The sequence below is a fragment of the Triticum urartu genome, chromosome 7A, assembly GCF_056163025.1.
Source record: "Triticum urartu cultivar PI428250 chromosome 7A, HENAU_Tu73, whole genome shotgun sequence".
In the NCBI taxonomy this organism is placed as follows: Eukaryota; Viridiplantae; Streptophyta; class Magnoliopsida; order Poales; family Poaceae; genus Triticum; species Triticum urartu.
In genome coordinates, this window is record NC_141879.1 from 475,217,944 (window position 1) to 475,235,000 (window position 17,057).

Consider the following 17,057-nt stretch of genomic DNA (forward strand, 5'->3'; position numbering starts at 1 on the left):
ACATCTAATTTTTGAATCTCGTCCCGAACGCGTTGCCTGCCATTGGATTAGTTGCATCAATCTTGAAGCACCAGGCAGAGACAGCAGAGAAACTCGTTCACTGAAAATTCGCTTGACCCGAACAACCTTATTCATGATGTCTCCCTCTCCCATGCTCACTCTCTCCATTCCCTCCTTCTCCGCCTCCACTCCAGGCACCCACGTCCCCACCGCTGATGGCCTCGGACGTTCGCCGCTGCTCGACGGCCACCGACCCCTTCAGAATAAACTAGTGGTCTTGTTGACCATCAACACTTGATGCTCCTTCTTGATTTCTACCTCCGCAGCTTTCAGCATTGCGAAGAGCTCGGGAATAGTCTTATTCATCCCTTGCATATTATAGTTCATCACGAAGCTCTTGTAGCTTGGTGGCAGTGATTGGAGAATTCTGTCAATGACGCAATCATCTGGAAGATTAACTCCCAATTGAATCAAGTGATTATTATACCCAGACATTTTGAGTATATGCTCACTAACAGAACTGTTCTCCTCCATTTTACAGCTATAGAAATGGTCGAGACATAAAGATGGTTATGTTTCCTAACCATGGACAAAGAGTTGTTATTTGATTAACGGGATCACATCATTAGTTGAATGATCAGATTGACATGACCCATTCCATTAGCTTAGCACCCGATCGTTTAGTATGTTGCTATTGCTTTCTTCATGACTTATACATGTTCCTATGACTATGAGATTATGCAACTTCCGTTTGCCGGAGGAACACTTTGTGTGCTACCAAACGTCACGACGTAACTGGGTGATTATAAAGGATCTCTACAGGTGTCTCCAAAGGTACATGTTGGGTTGGCGTATTTCGAGATTAGGATTTGTCACTCCGATTGTCGGAGAGGTATCTCTGGGCCCTCTCGGTAATGCACATCACTTAAGCCTTGCAAGCATTGCAACTAATGAGTTAGTTGCAGGATGATGTATTATAGAACGAGTAAAGAGACTTGCCGGTAACGAGATTGAACTAGGTATTGGAATACTGACGATCGAATCTCGGGCAAGTAACATACCGATGACAAAGGGAACAACGTATATTGTTATGCGGTCTGACCGATAAAGATCTTCGTAGAATATGTAGGAGCCAATATGGGCATCCAGGTCCCGCTATTGGTTATTGACCGGAGACATGTCTCGGTCATGTCTACATTGTTCTCGAACCCGTAGGGTCCGCACGCTTAAGGTTACGATGACAGTTTTATTATGAGTTTATGCATTTTGATGTACCGAAGGTTGTTCGGAGTCCCGGATGTGATCACGGACGTGACGAGGAGTCTCGAAATGGTCGAGACATAAAGATTGATATATTGGAAGCCTATGTTTGGATATCGAAAGTGTTCCGGGTGAAATCGGGATTTTACCGGAGTACCGGGAGGTTACCGGAACCTCCCGGGAGCTATATGGGCCATAGTGGGCCTTAGTGGAAAAGAGAAGAGGCAGCCCAACATGGGCCGCGCGCCCCTCCCCTCCCTTGGTCCGAATAGGACAAGGACAGGGGGCCGGCCCCTCTCTCTCTTTTCCCCCCTCCGCAAATCCTATTCCAACTAGGATTGGGGGGGGGGGGAATCCTACTCCCAGAGGGAGTAGGACTCTCCTGGCGCGCCTCTCCTAGGCCGGCCGCACCCCCCCTTTAGTCCTTTATATACGGAGGCAGGGGCACCCCAGAAACACACAAGTTGATCCACGTGATCTTATTCTTAGCCGTGTGCGGCGCCCCCAGCCACCATAGACCTCGATAATATTGTAGCGGTGCTTAGGCGAAGCCCTGCGCAGTAGTACATCAAGATCGTCACCACACCGTCGTGCTGACGGAACTCTTCCCCGACACCGTGCTGGATCGGAGTCCGGGGATCCTCATCGAGCTGAACGTGTGCTAAAACTCGGAGGTGCCGTAGTTTCGGTGCTTGATCGGTCGGGCCGTGAAGACGTACGACTACATCAACCAAACGCTTCCGTTGTCGATCTACCGGGTACGTAGATCACACTCTCCCCTCGTTGTTATGCATCACCATGATCTTGCGTGTGCGTAGGAAATTTTTTGAAATTACTACGTTCCCCAACAGTGGCATCCGAGCCTAGGTTTTATATGTTGATGTTATATGCACGAGTAGAACACAAGTGAGTTGTGGGCGATATAAGTCATACTGCTTACCAGCATGTCATACTTTGGTTCGGCGGTATTGTTGGATGAAGCGGCCCAGACCGACATTACGCGTACGCTTACGCGAGACCGGTTCTCCCGACGGGCTTTGCACAGAGGTGGCTTGCGGGTGACAGTTTCTCCAACTTTAGTTGAACCAAGTGTGGCTACGCCCGGTCCTTGCGAAGGTTAAAACAGCACCAACTTGACAAACTATCGTTGTGGTTTTGATGCGTAGGTAAGATTAGTTCTTGCTTAAGCCCGTAGCAGCCACGTAAAACTTGCAACAACAAAGTAGAGGGCGTCTAACTTGTTTTTGCAGGGCATGTTGTGATGTGATATGGTCAAGACATGATGCTGAATTTTATTGTATGAGATGATCATGTTTTGTAACCGAGTTATCGGCAACTGGCAGGAGCCATATGGTTGTCGCTTTATTGTATGCAATGCAATCACGATGTAATGCTTTACTTTATCACTAAGCGGTAGCGATAGTCGTGGAAGCACAAGCTTGGCGAGACGACAACGATGCTACGATGGAGATCAAGGTGTCACGCCGGTGACGATGGTGATCACGACGGTGCTTCAGAGATGGAGATCACAAGCACAAGATGATGATGGCCATATCATATCACTTATATTGATTGCATGTGATGTTTATCTTTTATGCATCTTATCTTGCTTTGATTGACGGTAGCATTATAAGATGATCTCTCACTAATTATCAAGAAGTGTTCTCCCTGAGTATGCACCGTTGCGAAAGTTCTTCGTGCTGAGACACCACGTGATGATCGGGTGTGATAGGCTCTACGTTCAAATACAACGGGTGCAAAACAGTTGCACACGCGGAATACTCAGGTTATACTTGACGAGCCAAGCATATACAGATATGGCCTCGGAACACGGAGACCGAAAGGTCGAGCGTGAATCATATAGTAGATATGATCAACATAGTGATGTTCACCAATGAAACTACTCCATCTCACGTGATGATCGGACATGGTTTAGTTGATTTGGATCACGTAATCACTTAGAGGATTAGAGGGATGTCTATCTAAGTGGGAGTTCTTTAAGTAAATTAACTGAACTTAAATTTATCATGAAACTTAGTACCTGATAAGTATCTTGCTTGTTTATGCTTGATTGTAGATAGATGGCTCGTGCTGTTGTTCCGTTGAATTTTAATGCGTTCCTCGAGAAAGCAAAGTTGAAAGATGATGGTAGCAATTACACGGACTGGGTCCGTAACTTGAGGATTATCCTCATTGCTGCACAGAAGAATTACGTCCTGGAAGCACCGCTGGGTGCCAGGCCTGCTACTGGAGCAACACCGGATGTTATGAACGTCTGGCAGAGCAAAGCTGATGACTACTCAATAGTTCAGTGTGCCATGCTTTACGGCTTAGAATCGGGACTTCAACGACGTTTTGAACGTCATGGAGCATATGATATGTTCCAGGAGTTGAAGTTAATATTTCAAGCAAATGCCCGGATTGAGAGATATGAAGTCTCCAATAAGTTCTATAGCTGTAAGATGGAGGAGAACAGTTCTGTTAGTGAGAATATACTCAAAATGTCTGGGTATAATAATCACTTGATTCAATTGGGAGTTAATCTTCCAGATGATTGCGTCATTGACAGAATTCTCCAATCACTGCCACCAAGCTACAAGAGCTTCGTGATGAACTATAATATGCAAGGGATGAATAAGACTATTCCCGAGCTCTTCGCAATGCTGAAAGCTGCGGAGGTAGAAATCAAGAAGGAGCATCAAGTGTTGATGGTCAACAAGACCACTAGTTTCAAGAAAAAGGGCAAAGGGAAGAAGAAGGGAAACTTCAAAAAGAACAGCAAGCAAGTTGCTACTCAAGAGAAGAAACCCAAACCTGGACCTAAGCCTGAAACTGAGTGCTTCTACTACAAGCAGACTGGTCACTGGAAGCGGAACTGCCCCAAGTATTTGGCGGATAAGAAGGATGGCAAGGTGAACAAAGGTATATGTGATATACATGTTATTGATGTGTACCTTACTAATGCTCGCAGTAGCACCTGGGTATTTGATACTGGTTCTGTTGCTAATATTTGCAACTCAAAACAGGGACTACGGATTAAGCGAAGATTGGCTAAGGACGAGGTGACGATGCACGTGGGAAACGGTTCCAAAGTCGATGTGATCGCAGTCGGCACGCTACCTCTACATCTACCTTCGGGATTAATATTAGACCTAAACAATTGTTATTTGGTGCCAGCGTTAAGCATGAACATTATATCTGGATCTTGTTTGATGCGAGACGGTTATTCATTTAAATCTGAGAATAATGGTTGTTCTATTTATATGAGTAATATCTTTTATGGTCATGCACCCTTGAAGAGTGGTCTATTCTTGTTGAATTTCGATAGTAGTAACACACATATTCATAATGTTGAAGCCAAAAGATGCAGAGTTGATAATGATAGTGCAACATATTTATGGCACTGTCGTTTAGGTCATATCGGTATAAAGCGCATGAAGAAACTCCATACTGATGGACTTTTGGAACCACTTGATTATGAATCACTTGGTACTTGCGAACCGTGCCTCATGGGCAAGATGACCAAAACACCGTTCTCCGGTACTATGGAGAGAGCAACAGATTTGTTGGAAATCATACATACAGATGTATGTGATCCGATGAATATTGAGGCTCGTGGCGGATATCGTTATTTTCTCACCTTCACAGATGACTTAAGCAGATATGGGTATATCTACTTAATGAAACATAAGTCTGAAATGTTTGAAAAGTTCAAAGAATTTCAGAGTGAAGTTGAAAATCATCGTAACAAGAAAATAAAGTTTCTACGATCTGATCGTGGAGGAGAATATTTGAGTTACGAGTTTGGTGTACATTTGAAAAATTGTGGAATAGTTTCGCAACTCACGCCATCCGAAACACCATAGCGTAATGGTGTGTCCGAACGTCGTAATCGTACTTTACTAGATATGGTGCGATCTATGATGTCTCTTACTGATTTACCGCTATCGTTTTGGGGATACGCTCTAGAGACGGCCGCATTCACGTTAAATAGGGCACCATCAAAATCCGTTGAGACGACGCCTTATGAATTGTGGTTTGGCAAGAAACCAAAGTTGTCGTTTCTGAAAGTTTGGGGCTGCGATGCTTATGTGAAAAAGCTTCAACCTGATAAGCTCGAACCCAAATCGGAGAAATGTGTCTTCATAGGATATCCAAAGGAGACTACTGAATACACCTTCTATCACAGATCCGAAGGCAAGACTTTTGTTGCTAAATTCGGAAACTTTCTAGAGAAGGAGTTTCTCTCAAAAGAAGTGAGTGGGAGGAAAGTAGAACTTGACGAGGTAACTGTACCTGCTCCCTTATTGGAAAGTAGTGCATCACAGAAAACTGTTTCTGTGACACTGACACCAGTGAGTGAGGAAGCTAATGATGATGATCATGAAACTTCAGAACAAGATACTACTGAACCTCGTAGATCAACCAGAGTAAGATCCGCGCCAGAGTGGTACGGTAATCCTGTTCTGCAAGTCATGATATTAGATCATGATGAACCTACGAACTATGAAGAAGCGATGGTGAGCCCAGATTCCGCAAAGTGGCTTGAAGCCATGAAATCTGAGATGGGATCCATGTATGAGAACAAAGTATGGACTTTGGTTGACTTGCCCGATGATCGGCAAGCAATTGAGAATAAATGGATCTTCAAAAGAAGACTGACGCTGACGGTAATATTACTGTCTATAAAGCTCGACTTGTCGCAAAAGGTTTTCGACAAGTTCAAGGGATTGACTACGATGAGACCTTCTCACCCGTAGCGATGCTTAAGTCTGTCCGAATCATGTTAGCAATTGCCGCTTTTTATGATTATGAAATTTGGCAGATGGATGTCAAAACTGCATTCCTGAATGGATTTCTGGAAGAAGAGTTGTATATGATGCAACCAGAAGGTTTTGTCGATCCAAAGGGAGCTAACAAAGTGTGCAAGCTCCAGCGATCCATTTATGGACTGGTGCAAGCCTCTCGGAGTTGGAATAAACGTTTTGATAGTGTGATCAAAGCATTTGGTTTTATACAGACTTTTGGAGAAGCCTGTATTTACAAGAAAGTGAGTGGGAGCTCTATAGCATTTCTGATATTATATGTAGATGACATATTACTAATTGGGAATGATATAGAATTTCTGGATAGCATAAAGGGATACTTGAATAAGAGTTTTTCAATGAAAGACCTCGGTGAAGCTGCTTACATATTAGGCATTAAGATCTATAGAGATAGATCAAGACGCTTAATTGGACTTTCACAAAGCACATACCTTGACAAAGTTTTGAAGAAGTTCAAAATGGATCAAGCAAAGAAAGGGTTCTTGCCTGTGTTACAAGGTGTGAAGTTGAGTAAGACTCAATGCCCGACCACTGCAGAAGATAGAGAAAATATGAAAGATGTTCCCTATGCTTCAGCCATAGGCTCTATCATGTATGCAATGCTGTGTACCAGACCTGATGTGTGCCTTGCTATAAGTCTAGCAAGGAGGTACCAAAGTAATCCAGGAGTGGATCACTGGACAGCGGTCAAGAACATTCTGAAGTACCTGAAAAGGACTAAGGATATGTTTCTCGTATATGGAGGTGACAAAGAGCTCATCGTAAAAGGTTACGTTGATGCAAGCTTTGACACTGATCCGGACAATTCTAAATCGCAAACCGGATACGTGTTTACATTAAACGGTGGAGCTGTCAGTTGGTGCAGTTCTAAACAAAGCGTTGTAGCGGGATCTACATGTGAAGCGGAGTACATAGCTGCTTCGGAAGCAGCAAATGAAGGAGTCTGGATGAAGGAGTTCATATCCGATCTAGGTGCCATACCTAGTGCATCGGGTCCAATGAAAATCTTTTGTGACAATACTGGTGCAATTGCCTTGGCAAAGGAATCCAGATTTCACAAGAGAACCAAGCACATTAAGAGACACTTCAATTCCATCCGGGATCTAGTCCAGGTGGGAGACATAGAGATTTGCAAGATACATACGGATCTGAATGTTGCAGACCCGTTGACTAAGCCTCTTCCATGAGCAAAACATGATCAGCACCAAGGCTCCATGGGTGTTAGAATCATTACTGTGTAATCTAGATTATTGACTCTAATGCAAGTGGGAGACTGAAGGAAATATGCCCTAGAGGCAATAATAAAGTTATTATTTATTTCCTTATATCATGATAAATGTTTATTATTCATGCTAGAATTGTATTAACCGGAAACATAATACATGTGTGAATACATAGACAAACAAAGTGTCACTAGTATGCCTCTACTTGACTAGCTCGTTAATCAAAGATGGTTATGTTTCCTAACCATGAACAATGAGTTGTTATTTGATTAACGGGATCACATCATTAAGTGAATGATCTGATTGACATGACCCATTCCATTAGCTTAGCACCCGATCGTTTAGTATGTTGCTATTGCTTTCTTCATGACTTATACATGTTCCTATGACTATGAGATTATGCAACTCCCGTTTGCCGGAGGAACACTTTGTGTGCTACCAAACGTCACAACGTAACTGGGTGATTATAAAGGAGCTCTACAGGTGTCTCCAAAGGTACATGTTGGGTTGGCGTATTTCGAGATTAGGATTTGTCACTCCGATTGTCGGAGAGGTATCTCTGGGCCCTCTCAGTAATGCACATCACTTAAGCCTTGCAAGCATTGCAACTAATGAGTTAGTTGCGGGATGATGTATTACAGAACGAGTAAAGAGACTTGCCGGTAACGAGATTGAACTAGGCATTGGAATACCGACGATTGAATCTCGGGCAAGTAACATACCGATGACAAAGGGAACAACGTATGTTGTTATGCGGTCTGACCGATAAAGATCTTCGTAGAATATGTAGGAGCCAATATGGGCATCCAGGTCCCGCTATTGGTTATTGACCGGAGACATGTCTCGGTCATGTCTACATTGTTCTCGAACCCGTAGGGTCCGCACGCTTAAGGTTACGATGACAGTTTTATTATGAGTTTATGCATTTTGATGTACCGAAGGTTGTTCGGAGTCCCGGATGTGATCACGAACGTGACAAGGAGTCTCGAAATGGTCGAGACATAAAGATTGATATATTGGAAGCCTATGTTTGGATATCGGAAGTGTTCCGGGTGAAATCGGGATTTTACCGGAGTACCGGGAGATTATCGGAACCCCCCGGGAGCTATATGGGCCATAGTGGGCCTTAGTGGAAAAGAGAAAAGTCAGCCCAACATGGGCCACGCGCCCCTCCCCTCCCTTGGTCCGAATAGGACAAGGAGAGGGGGTCGGCCCCTCTCTCTTTTCCCCCCTCCGCGAATCCTATTCCAACTAGAATTGGAAGGGGGGAATCCTACTCCCAGAGGGAGTAGGACTCTCCTGGCGTGCCTCTCCTAGGCCGGCCGCACCCCCCCTTTAGTCCTTTATATACGGAGGCAGGGGCACCCCAGAAACACACAAGTTGATCCACGTGATCTTATTCTTAGCCGTGTGCGGCGCCCCCAGCCACCATAGACCTCGATAATATTGTAGCGGTGCTTAGGCGAAGCCCTGCGGCAGTAGTACATCAAGATCGTCACCACGCCGTCGTGCTGACGGAACTCTTCCCCGACACTTTGCTGGATCGGAGTCCGGGGATCGTCATCGAGCTGAACGTGTGCTAAAACTCGGAGGTGCCGTAGTTTCGGTGCTTGATCGGTCGGGCCGTGAAGACGTACGACTATATCAACCAAACGCTTCCGTTGTCAATCTACCGGGTACGTAGATCACACTCTCCCCTCGTTGCTATGCATCACCATGATCTTTCGTGTGCGTAGGAATTTTTTTAAAATTACTACGTTCCCCAACAGTGTTGTGGGGCCTTCCCGTGGATATTCGTGTGCGGCGGTGTAGCTGGGGTGCAGGGGCAGATATTCGTGTGCGGCGGTGGGGGCAGCAGAAGGTAAATGTGTGCCATTGTGGTAGTTGACGGGCCTATCTGCGGCGACACGATATCATGGTGAAGGTGAGTCGGCCATCTCACAGAGCTCAACGGAATGGCGACTCACAGAGCTCAACGTGTCGGCCATCTCACAGAGCTCAACGAAAACATACATGGCAAAAATTTCTGTTTTAATTTTGCCATGGCAGTTTTTACTTTCATAGCATGGCAAATTTACTTTTATTGCCCTGGCAAATATCGTTTTTATTTGCCATCGAAAATTTAACTTTTTATTTTTCTCATGGCAAATTTACCTTTACTGCCATGGCAAGTTTACTTTAACATACATGGCAAAAAATTCTGCTTTAATTTTGCGATGGCATTTTTTTACTTTCGTAGCATGGGAAATTTCATTTTTATTTGCCATCGAAAAGTTTACTTTTTATTTTTTTTCCATGGCAAATTTACCTTTACTACCATGGCAAGTTTACTTTAACATACATGGCAAAGTTTATATTTAAATTTTTGCGATGGCAATTCTACTTTTGTTTACCATGGCAAATTCATCGACATGAAAAATTTACCTTTACTGCCAAGGCAAATTTACTTAAACATACATGGCAACCTTTACTATTTATTTTCCATCGAAACTTTACCTTCATTGTCATGCAAAATTTAACTTTATTTGTCATGGCAAATAAACCTTCATTTTTTCCATCACAAATTTTACTTTAACATACACGGCAAATGTACTAACTTTTGTACGTACCATTTGGTAATCTTTCTTATACATATACCATTTGTAATTTTTTGTCACAATTTGTGTTATTTTACATACATGATAATTTTCTTTTATAGAAAGCAAGGCAATTTTACTTCAAATACCACGGCTAATTTTGATATCTATCTACTATGGCAGTTTTTGGTGATTTTTTTTGTTTTTGTACTGTTCATTCTACTTTTTACATGGTAATTTTTTGCCATGGCAATTTTTCCGACAATAATTTTTTGCCATGGCAAAAAATTGCCATACGAGCAGTACCATGGCAATGTTTGCTTTATTGTTTGCACCATGACAGATTCATTTTTTGAAGCTTGCCATAGTTATTCATTGGACTATGGCAAAGTTGTAGGTTAAAGAATAACAGATTTAATTTTTTAAGCAATTACAAAGTTTACTTTTTGGACCATTCAAAATTCATACTTAAGGGCATGGCAATTTTTTTTATTTTTGAACATGGCAATTTTACTTTTTATCCAATGAAAAAATCATACTCCAAATCATGGAAAAATTTATATAGTTGGAACATGGCAAACTTTATTAACTTAGCAATGTGGCAAACTAAATGCTTTGGACCATGGCAAATTTGTTTTATATAAAACATAGGCATATTTTATGTTGAAACGATTTTTTTTGCCAAGGTTCCTTCTATGTGTTCTTAAATTTTGGCATTTTTTTAATTTTCATAACTACTCCCTCCGTCCCATAATATTATGAGACAGAGGGAGGAGTATGGATCATTTTTTCCAACTTTTTCAACACAGTTTCAATATACATTATGACAAACAATAAATGTGCTATTCATAATGAGGTTCAGATTCCAGCATACTTGATAGTAGTCAGCTCAAAAATTGGGCTTTTTTATGTCCTTTTTCTATTTTTTGCCATTAAGGTGACGTGGGGGTGGTGGGGAGGCCCATTGCTTAGCCTGGTCGTGCCTGGTGGGTTCGCGCTGGGGTGTATGCCAGACCGAACTCTGAACCGAGCCAAATCTCGCCGCCGTCAACCATGGATCCGAGCCGGCCACTCCTGGGGCGCGGCGCCTTCCTCTCCTCCTCGGCGCACGCCGCCGCCGCCATCATCCTCATCGCCTTCCTCCTCCTCACCCTGCTCCGCCTCCCGCTCTCCCCCTCCATCTCCATCTATACCCCTCCCCCCCTCGCCTCCACGCCCCACCACCACCTGCAGCACCAGGACCATGAAGACCAGGAGCAGGAGGACGCCTCGTCCTGCGACCTCTCCTCCCCGCTGGACTGCGCCGACCCACGCCTCTTCCACCTCATGATGCGCAGCGCCATCGACGCCTTCCCCGCCGTCCATTTCGCCCGCTTCGGCCGCCCCGTCCCCGGCGACCCGCCCTCCGCTTCCTGCGACATGGCATGGCGCGCCCGCACCAACGCCTCCGCCTCCGCCTCCCCCACCGCCACCACCAAGGACTACCGCCGCTTCGCCATCGCGAGGGACCCACACACCTGCGCCTACTCCGTCACCTCCATCGGTGATTACCACTCCGGTCCCAACGCCCGCAAGCCTCGGCCCGGCGCCTCCAACGCCACCGCCGCCCCGCCCCCGCCGCCGCTCTCCCGCTCCCAGTTCGCCGCCGCCACCTACCTCTCCTACCACGGCGGAGGCGACCGCTGCAAGCTCATGCCACACTACATGCGGAGCCTCCTATGCGCCCTCGCCGAGGCGCGCTACCTCAACCGCACCCTCGTCCTCGACCTCAGCCTCTGCCTGGCGGCCTCCTACACAGCCGCCGGCATGCCTGAGGAGGGCAAGCGCCTCGCCTTCTACTTCGACATCGACCACCTCCGGTCGTCCGTGGTGGACATCATCGAGGAAAGACAGTTCTGGGAAGATTGGGACAGGTGGGGAGCACAGGGCCAGCTCGGGCTCCGGCTCATTGAGGACACTAGGGTTGCCCCCACCAAGTTCTCGAAGGCTAAGGACACCCTGATTGTCAGGAAATTTGGGGACGTCGAGCCAGGGAATTACTGGTACCATGTGTGTGAGGGTGAGGCAGAGCGTGTGCTCCCTCCGCCGCGCCATGCCATACGTTTGGCACCAAGTTTGATGAGCATTGTTGATGATATCATCTCAAGTATGCAGCAAGACTTCGATTCCGTCCATGTTGGTGGCAGTGTTGAGGACCTCATCCAGCGAATCGAGGATGGTGTTGATGTACGAAGGCAAGTGTACATTGCCGGAGAGGGGATCAACACGGTCTCCATGGAGGTGCTTAAGGCAAAGTACAACAACTTGCGTTACCTGGATGAGTTTCAGAGGCTCTGGAGAAAAGACAGCAAGTGGTTCTTGGAGATGAAGAGGCTCAACGGTGGAGTTCCTGTGAAGTTTGATGGGTACATGCGTGAGCTGGTTGACAGGGAGGTCTTCCTCAAGGGCAAGAAGAAGGTCGAGGTGCTCCACTGATTGCTTCTCCAAGATAAAATGTTGGAAGACATGGCATGCTTTTTCCAAGTGAGTCGTGTATAGACTGTGTCTGAATTATGTTGTCAGGTTTAGGGTATAGATGATCCAGTCAGTACCACTTCAAGAGAAATTTTCGTAACCAGCATTCCAGCAACGTATAGCTCCGTTCTGCTAAGAGTACCTGTTCCGATCAATTAGTTCATTAGCACTAATCACTGCTCATTTCCTGTAAGGAATTATTGTACTAATTCACACATCCTTTTGGCTATTTAGTTGAATTCATGACCTTTTGTTTCTCCAATACATTTCAACATATGATAGTTATGAGTAGTCAATGATGTGTAGCTTTATCATCTACATAGGTGTTCTGGGCATCTATTCTTTAAGTGACACACAAAAGTATAATGACATGCTATGGATAACATATCCTCCTATGAGCATTTGTTTACTAGTTATAACACTACGCTGTCTTCCTTGATTACATGAGGGTCACGGAAACTGAAATATAGCTGTAAGACAATCTGTATGTGCTGCTTAACCTGCAATCCTGGTAAGCGACGAATATTTCTTTGATAAGCAAGGAACATTTCTTTTGTGGTCTGACTGAAACTATACATAGTGCCATATTGACGTACTTTACATTCGGTTCTACGGAACCTTCTCTGATCAAGGCTTCATTTTTCATGTACATTTACATTTCACTTATGTTAACCCCAGCAACACAGTTTACGTTATAACTACTTTATCTTGCTTTTATTTTGTTCTTTATGCACTATCTCCTTGATAGAGTAGATAAGGTAGAGAAGAGTGCTGCAATATAGCATATGTTCCAGATGTTATGCTTCTTTGTTTTTGGATAAGCAATGCTTATTCCTAGCTAAAATGGATAGGCTTTTGCAATACGGCATCTCTGAAATTTATGATAAATATACCATTTTTAACTTCTTGCTTGACGAAACAAATATATACTCTATCGAGCTTATCTGAAGTATGATAAGTTATGTACATTCAAGGGGACCTTTATAGTTAAGCAGCAACTTCCAGCAGAGATCTTCCAGTCGGGGAGGGTGTAACAACAGAATGAAATAAATAGCTTCAACGACATTGTTACGGCAATATTATGTTACTGTAATATTATGGCAGATGCGCATTAGGTTGATCAAACATGCTACATAAAGTGAGACAACCAACAATAGTTCTGCCCTCTTTAGGAAATCTGGAAGGAGCCATACCAAACTCAGCAAGTACTTCTCCCTGAACTGCTCTGTGCAAAACAACATGTGTAAAGATGCCTTGTCATCTAAGCCAATCATATAGAGTTTGGTTAAACCTAATATCTTTGCAGGTATGTTAGGGCCAGGGATAAATATGAGATAACCTCTGTTACGGTATAGAAGGCCTGCATGTATTCCTCGATCATCAATTTGTCCAATCAAATATGTATTATTGTTCAGTAAGTAAAGTGTTGAATTCGTTTTTCGAAAAAAGTTTATAATAGCATTTTTGGCATATAACTCATATTTGGTTAGTCAAATTGATGATCTTGAAATACATGTGGACCAATTGCTTTTGATTACTATAAACCGTTGAACATTGGTAGGAGTACTTCTCTAGGAGTTGCTCATTTATTCCAGATAACGACGAGACTTTGTTCCGCTAATATCTATACCTGGATCATGCTCCTTCCCATCCATTACTTCTGAACTGGCACCAAAAAGAAAAGAAAAAAAGAACACAGTGAAATCACAATTATGAATGGTTAGTGCTCCTACTTTACAGTAGAGAATTGATGACTGATATTAACAACCTTGGAATACTAATAGTTGGTTAGCTTGTTAGCTCTACTTGCTGCTAAGTTCTATTAAGAAGAAATTGCAATTATCCAATGTTATGAGCTGCCTTTTCTTACTGGTTGATCATTTCACAACATTTACTGATCGCGCATAAGTAGGTTTGTTTGTGCCCTTTCTGGACAAAAAACATTTGACATGGGTCTGCTCTGTTTGCTAGCTAGAGCTTTGCCAGTAATACAAGCAGTAGAGCAAGTACGACTAATAACATGTGCCATTTGCATTAATCTTTTTGTTATCTAATTAATTCAGTTATGCTGCGGGGTGAACGAAGGCACGCCACAAAAATGACGAAGAAAGACATTTGGGCTTGCGCTGAGAGACAAGAGAATCAGGAAAGCATATCTCATTCTCAGCCCCATTCCTCTAATCTCTAGACTCATGTGCCTGATGCATGGTCTGCTCTGTGCATCAAGATTTCTCTCTTATTTAAAATTTGAACTTAACTATAGTAATGCTGAGTAGCAATTTTTTTTCTTATCCTTTTCTTGTATTGTATCACCTCCAGATCAGGGAATCAAAAAGGCAGTACCACCACCGCATCATGCTGCTGTTGTTTCACACCTTGAACCATCAAAGAGGCGGTGCCATCGCCACCTCATGATGTAGAATGCCACATCCAGGTTCCTCGGGCAGCTCATCCCCCAGACAAGCATGCCTTCTTCAGGGGCAAGCTCACTCCCGTGGTACCGCCATGATGCGGCCACATACATAGATGATGTGGGGGGGGGGGGGGGGGCATTGTGAATGTTGTGAATGAAAGCTGCAGCAGGGAGATGACACGGCAGAGCATCCCCAGAAAACCCAGAAATTGTTGATGATTTCCGTTTCAAGCATCCACCTGCGAGAGAGTACCCTCGTAGGAGTGGGACATTGCAGGCAGAAGCAGCCAGTAGGAGAAGTGTACTGGAAACCACGAGAAAACTACAACAGGCTCCATCAGTGCCAAGCTGAAGGCAGCGAACTTACGAACTTAGTCATGCGTCTCATGGCCTGTGGACCAAGCCACCCTAGCTTTGGCTTTGTTCAAGCCTCCTACAAGCCACAGTTCACGACTTCACGTGGCTTGGGTACCCGTTGTATCTAGAGCTGCCCCCTCTCGGTGCAATAAAGCCTGGAACTAGTGCTGCCACTACCAGAGCTTCAGAAATAGAGAATTCCAGTGATGCCACGGGCAAGCTTAAACGCACTTCTTCATCTCAATCACCAGGATAGGTATGTAATACCGTTCTCCTTGGACATCATCTGCCTCGACATATTCATGCTAATTTATCCCTACATTTGATTGATTGAAGCATACGACCCGTTGCAAACACGCTCGGCAAAAGGGGATTCGGTTAACTTGTCCAGAAGCATGAGGATAAGGATGAACGATACGTTTTCAGGAAAGATGCTCTTTTCTTTTCTTTTCTTTTTTGAGGGGAAAAGATGCCCTCTTCGAGTGTAGTCTTGTTCGACGCCGAAGAAGAGAAAGTGATCAATATCGACTAAAGGTAAAGTGGCATAAATTATATTTGTAGACGGTGGTTTCACTCCTTTCACATTTATGTAGTCCGTACTTGTATTTGAGATTATATAACTGACCATATGGAGTATTGCAGGCTTGCTTCAGGAGCTCCTGTCTTCATCCACTAATTAGAAACTCGGCTGTTTCGGTGCCAATGCAATGAGTTGGGGGCACGGTCCGTTTTGGTTTCACTGTCAACTTTTTTGTTTCCGACCTTTCCTTTTTGGGTGTGCGGTCCCTTTTTCTTTTTGTTTCGCTGTCAATAAGTGTGCAAGAAATAACCTTAAGTCCTTGGGGTCGGTTTAGTAGCTATGACTCTGCTGTTGGCAGTTGTTAGAAAATGTATGTATATCAGTAATTTCTTGTCCTTGTACTCCCTCCGTCCGGAAATACTTGTCCTAAAAATGGATAAAATGGATGTATCTATAACTAAAATAAGTCTAGATACAACCATTTCTAGGACAAGTATTTACGGACAGAGGGAGTATGTCATTTCGGTTGTACTAAATCGGCGACATTGATATGGATAGGAGGGAGTGCCTTTTTCTCAAAAGAAACTACTGGCTAAACAATTTTTATGTTTTCCAAGGAATATGATCTTGTCTTAGCATGATGATTACGCTGAAAATTTTAATTTTTCAAAAAGGGGGGCAACCATTGATGGATGCAGCCATTTTATTCCGGATTTCAAGTCATTCTTACAAACAAAATGAAATAATTATACGACTCAACAAAATGCAAAAATATTGCAAGTCTCACTCAGGCATCACAAAAAATCCTATAACTAGATGAACATCCATATTGATCGAACAAGATAAAATGTACGTAGTATGTGACAAAATGATGTATAAAAAGACAAAACATTTGAATTAAACTTATCACAACGTCATATGTTAATGAAAATGTGAAGCATGGACAATATATTTTTGCTCAAGCGCCCAACACATACATCCATACCATACAAAAGTTAACAAAAAGTATTTAATTTATGATTGACGTGCATGACTTGATGAGGTGGCATAGTTTACATAGATAAATTAATGCAATAAATGTATGCATGCATGACCAGTTGATGTCATCCGACTTTGGACGGGCGGGTATCAATAATTGAGATGACGTGAAAGTAAGCATGTGCGAAGAAATCTAGTAGTGGGTGCTATCTATCTAAACGCAAAAGATCCTTTTTAGTGAAATAGTATGAAATATTCCAACTCTATGAGAAATGTCTTACACAAACATTAATGTTGAGAATTCTATGACATGTCGTGCGAGATGAAACATACAACTAGGTTGGTGAAGATCTCCACCGCACCTGACAGGAGTGTTGGACCTTTTCTTGC

At 43.7% G+C, this 17,057-nt stretch overlaps 1 protein-coding gene across 2 annotated transcripts; it reads left to right on the forward strand.

Annotated features, from left to right (window-relative positions):
• Positions 1–10,842: 10,842 nt before the first annotated feature.
• Positions 10,843–16,286, forward strand: LOC125520760 (uncharacterized). 2 transcript variants are annotated; one of them, XM_087535234.1, is made up of 5 exons: positions 10,843–12,408; positions 14,463–14,542; positions 14,716–15,425; positions 15,506–15,703; positions 15,812–16,285. In XM_087535234.1, the coding sequence occupies exon 1, from the start codon at positions 10,939–10,941 to the stop codon at positions 12,358–12,360; it is 1,422 nt and encodes a 473-aa protein (XP_087391360.1). In that variant the 5' UTR covers positions 10,843–10,938; the 3' UTR covers positions 12,361–12,408; positions 14,463–14,542; positions 14,716–15,425; positions 15,506–15,703; positions 15,812–16,285. The 2 variants fall into 2 exon arrangements, with proteins under 2 accessions (XP_087391360.1, XP_087391359.1); XM_087535233.1 differs by having other exon boundaries at positions 14,463–15,425; positions 15,812–16,286.
• Positions 16,287–17,057: the final 771 nt, after the last annotated feature.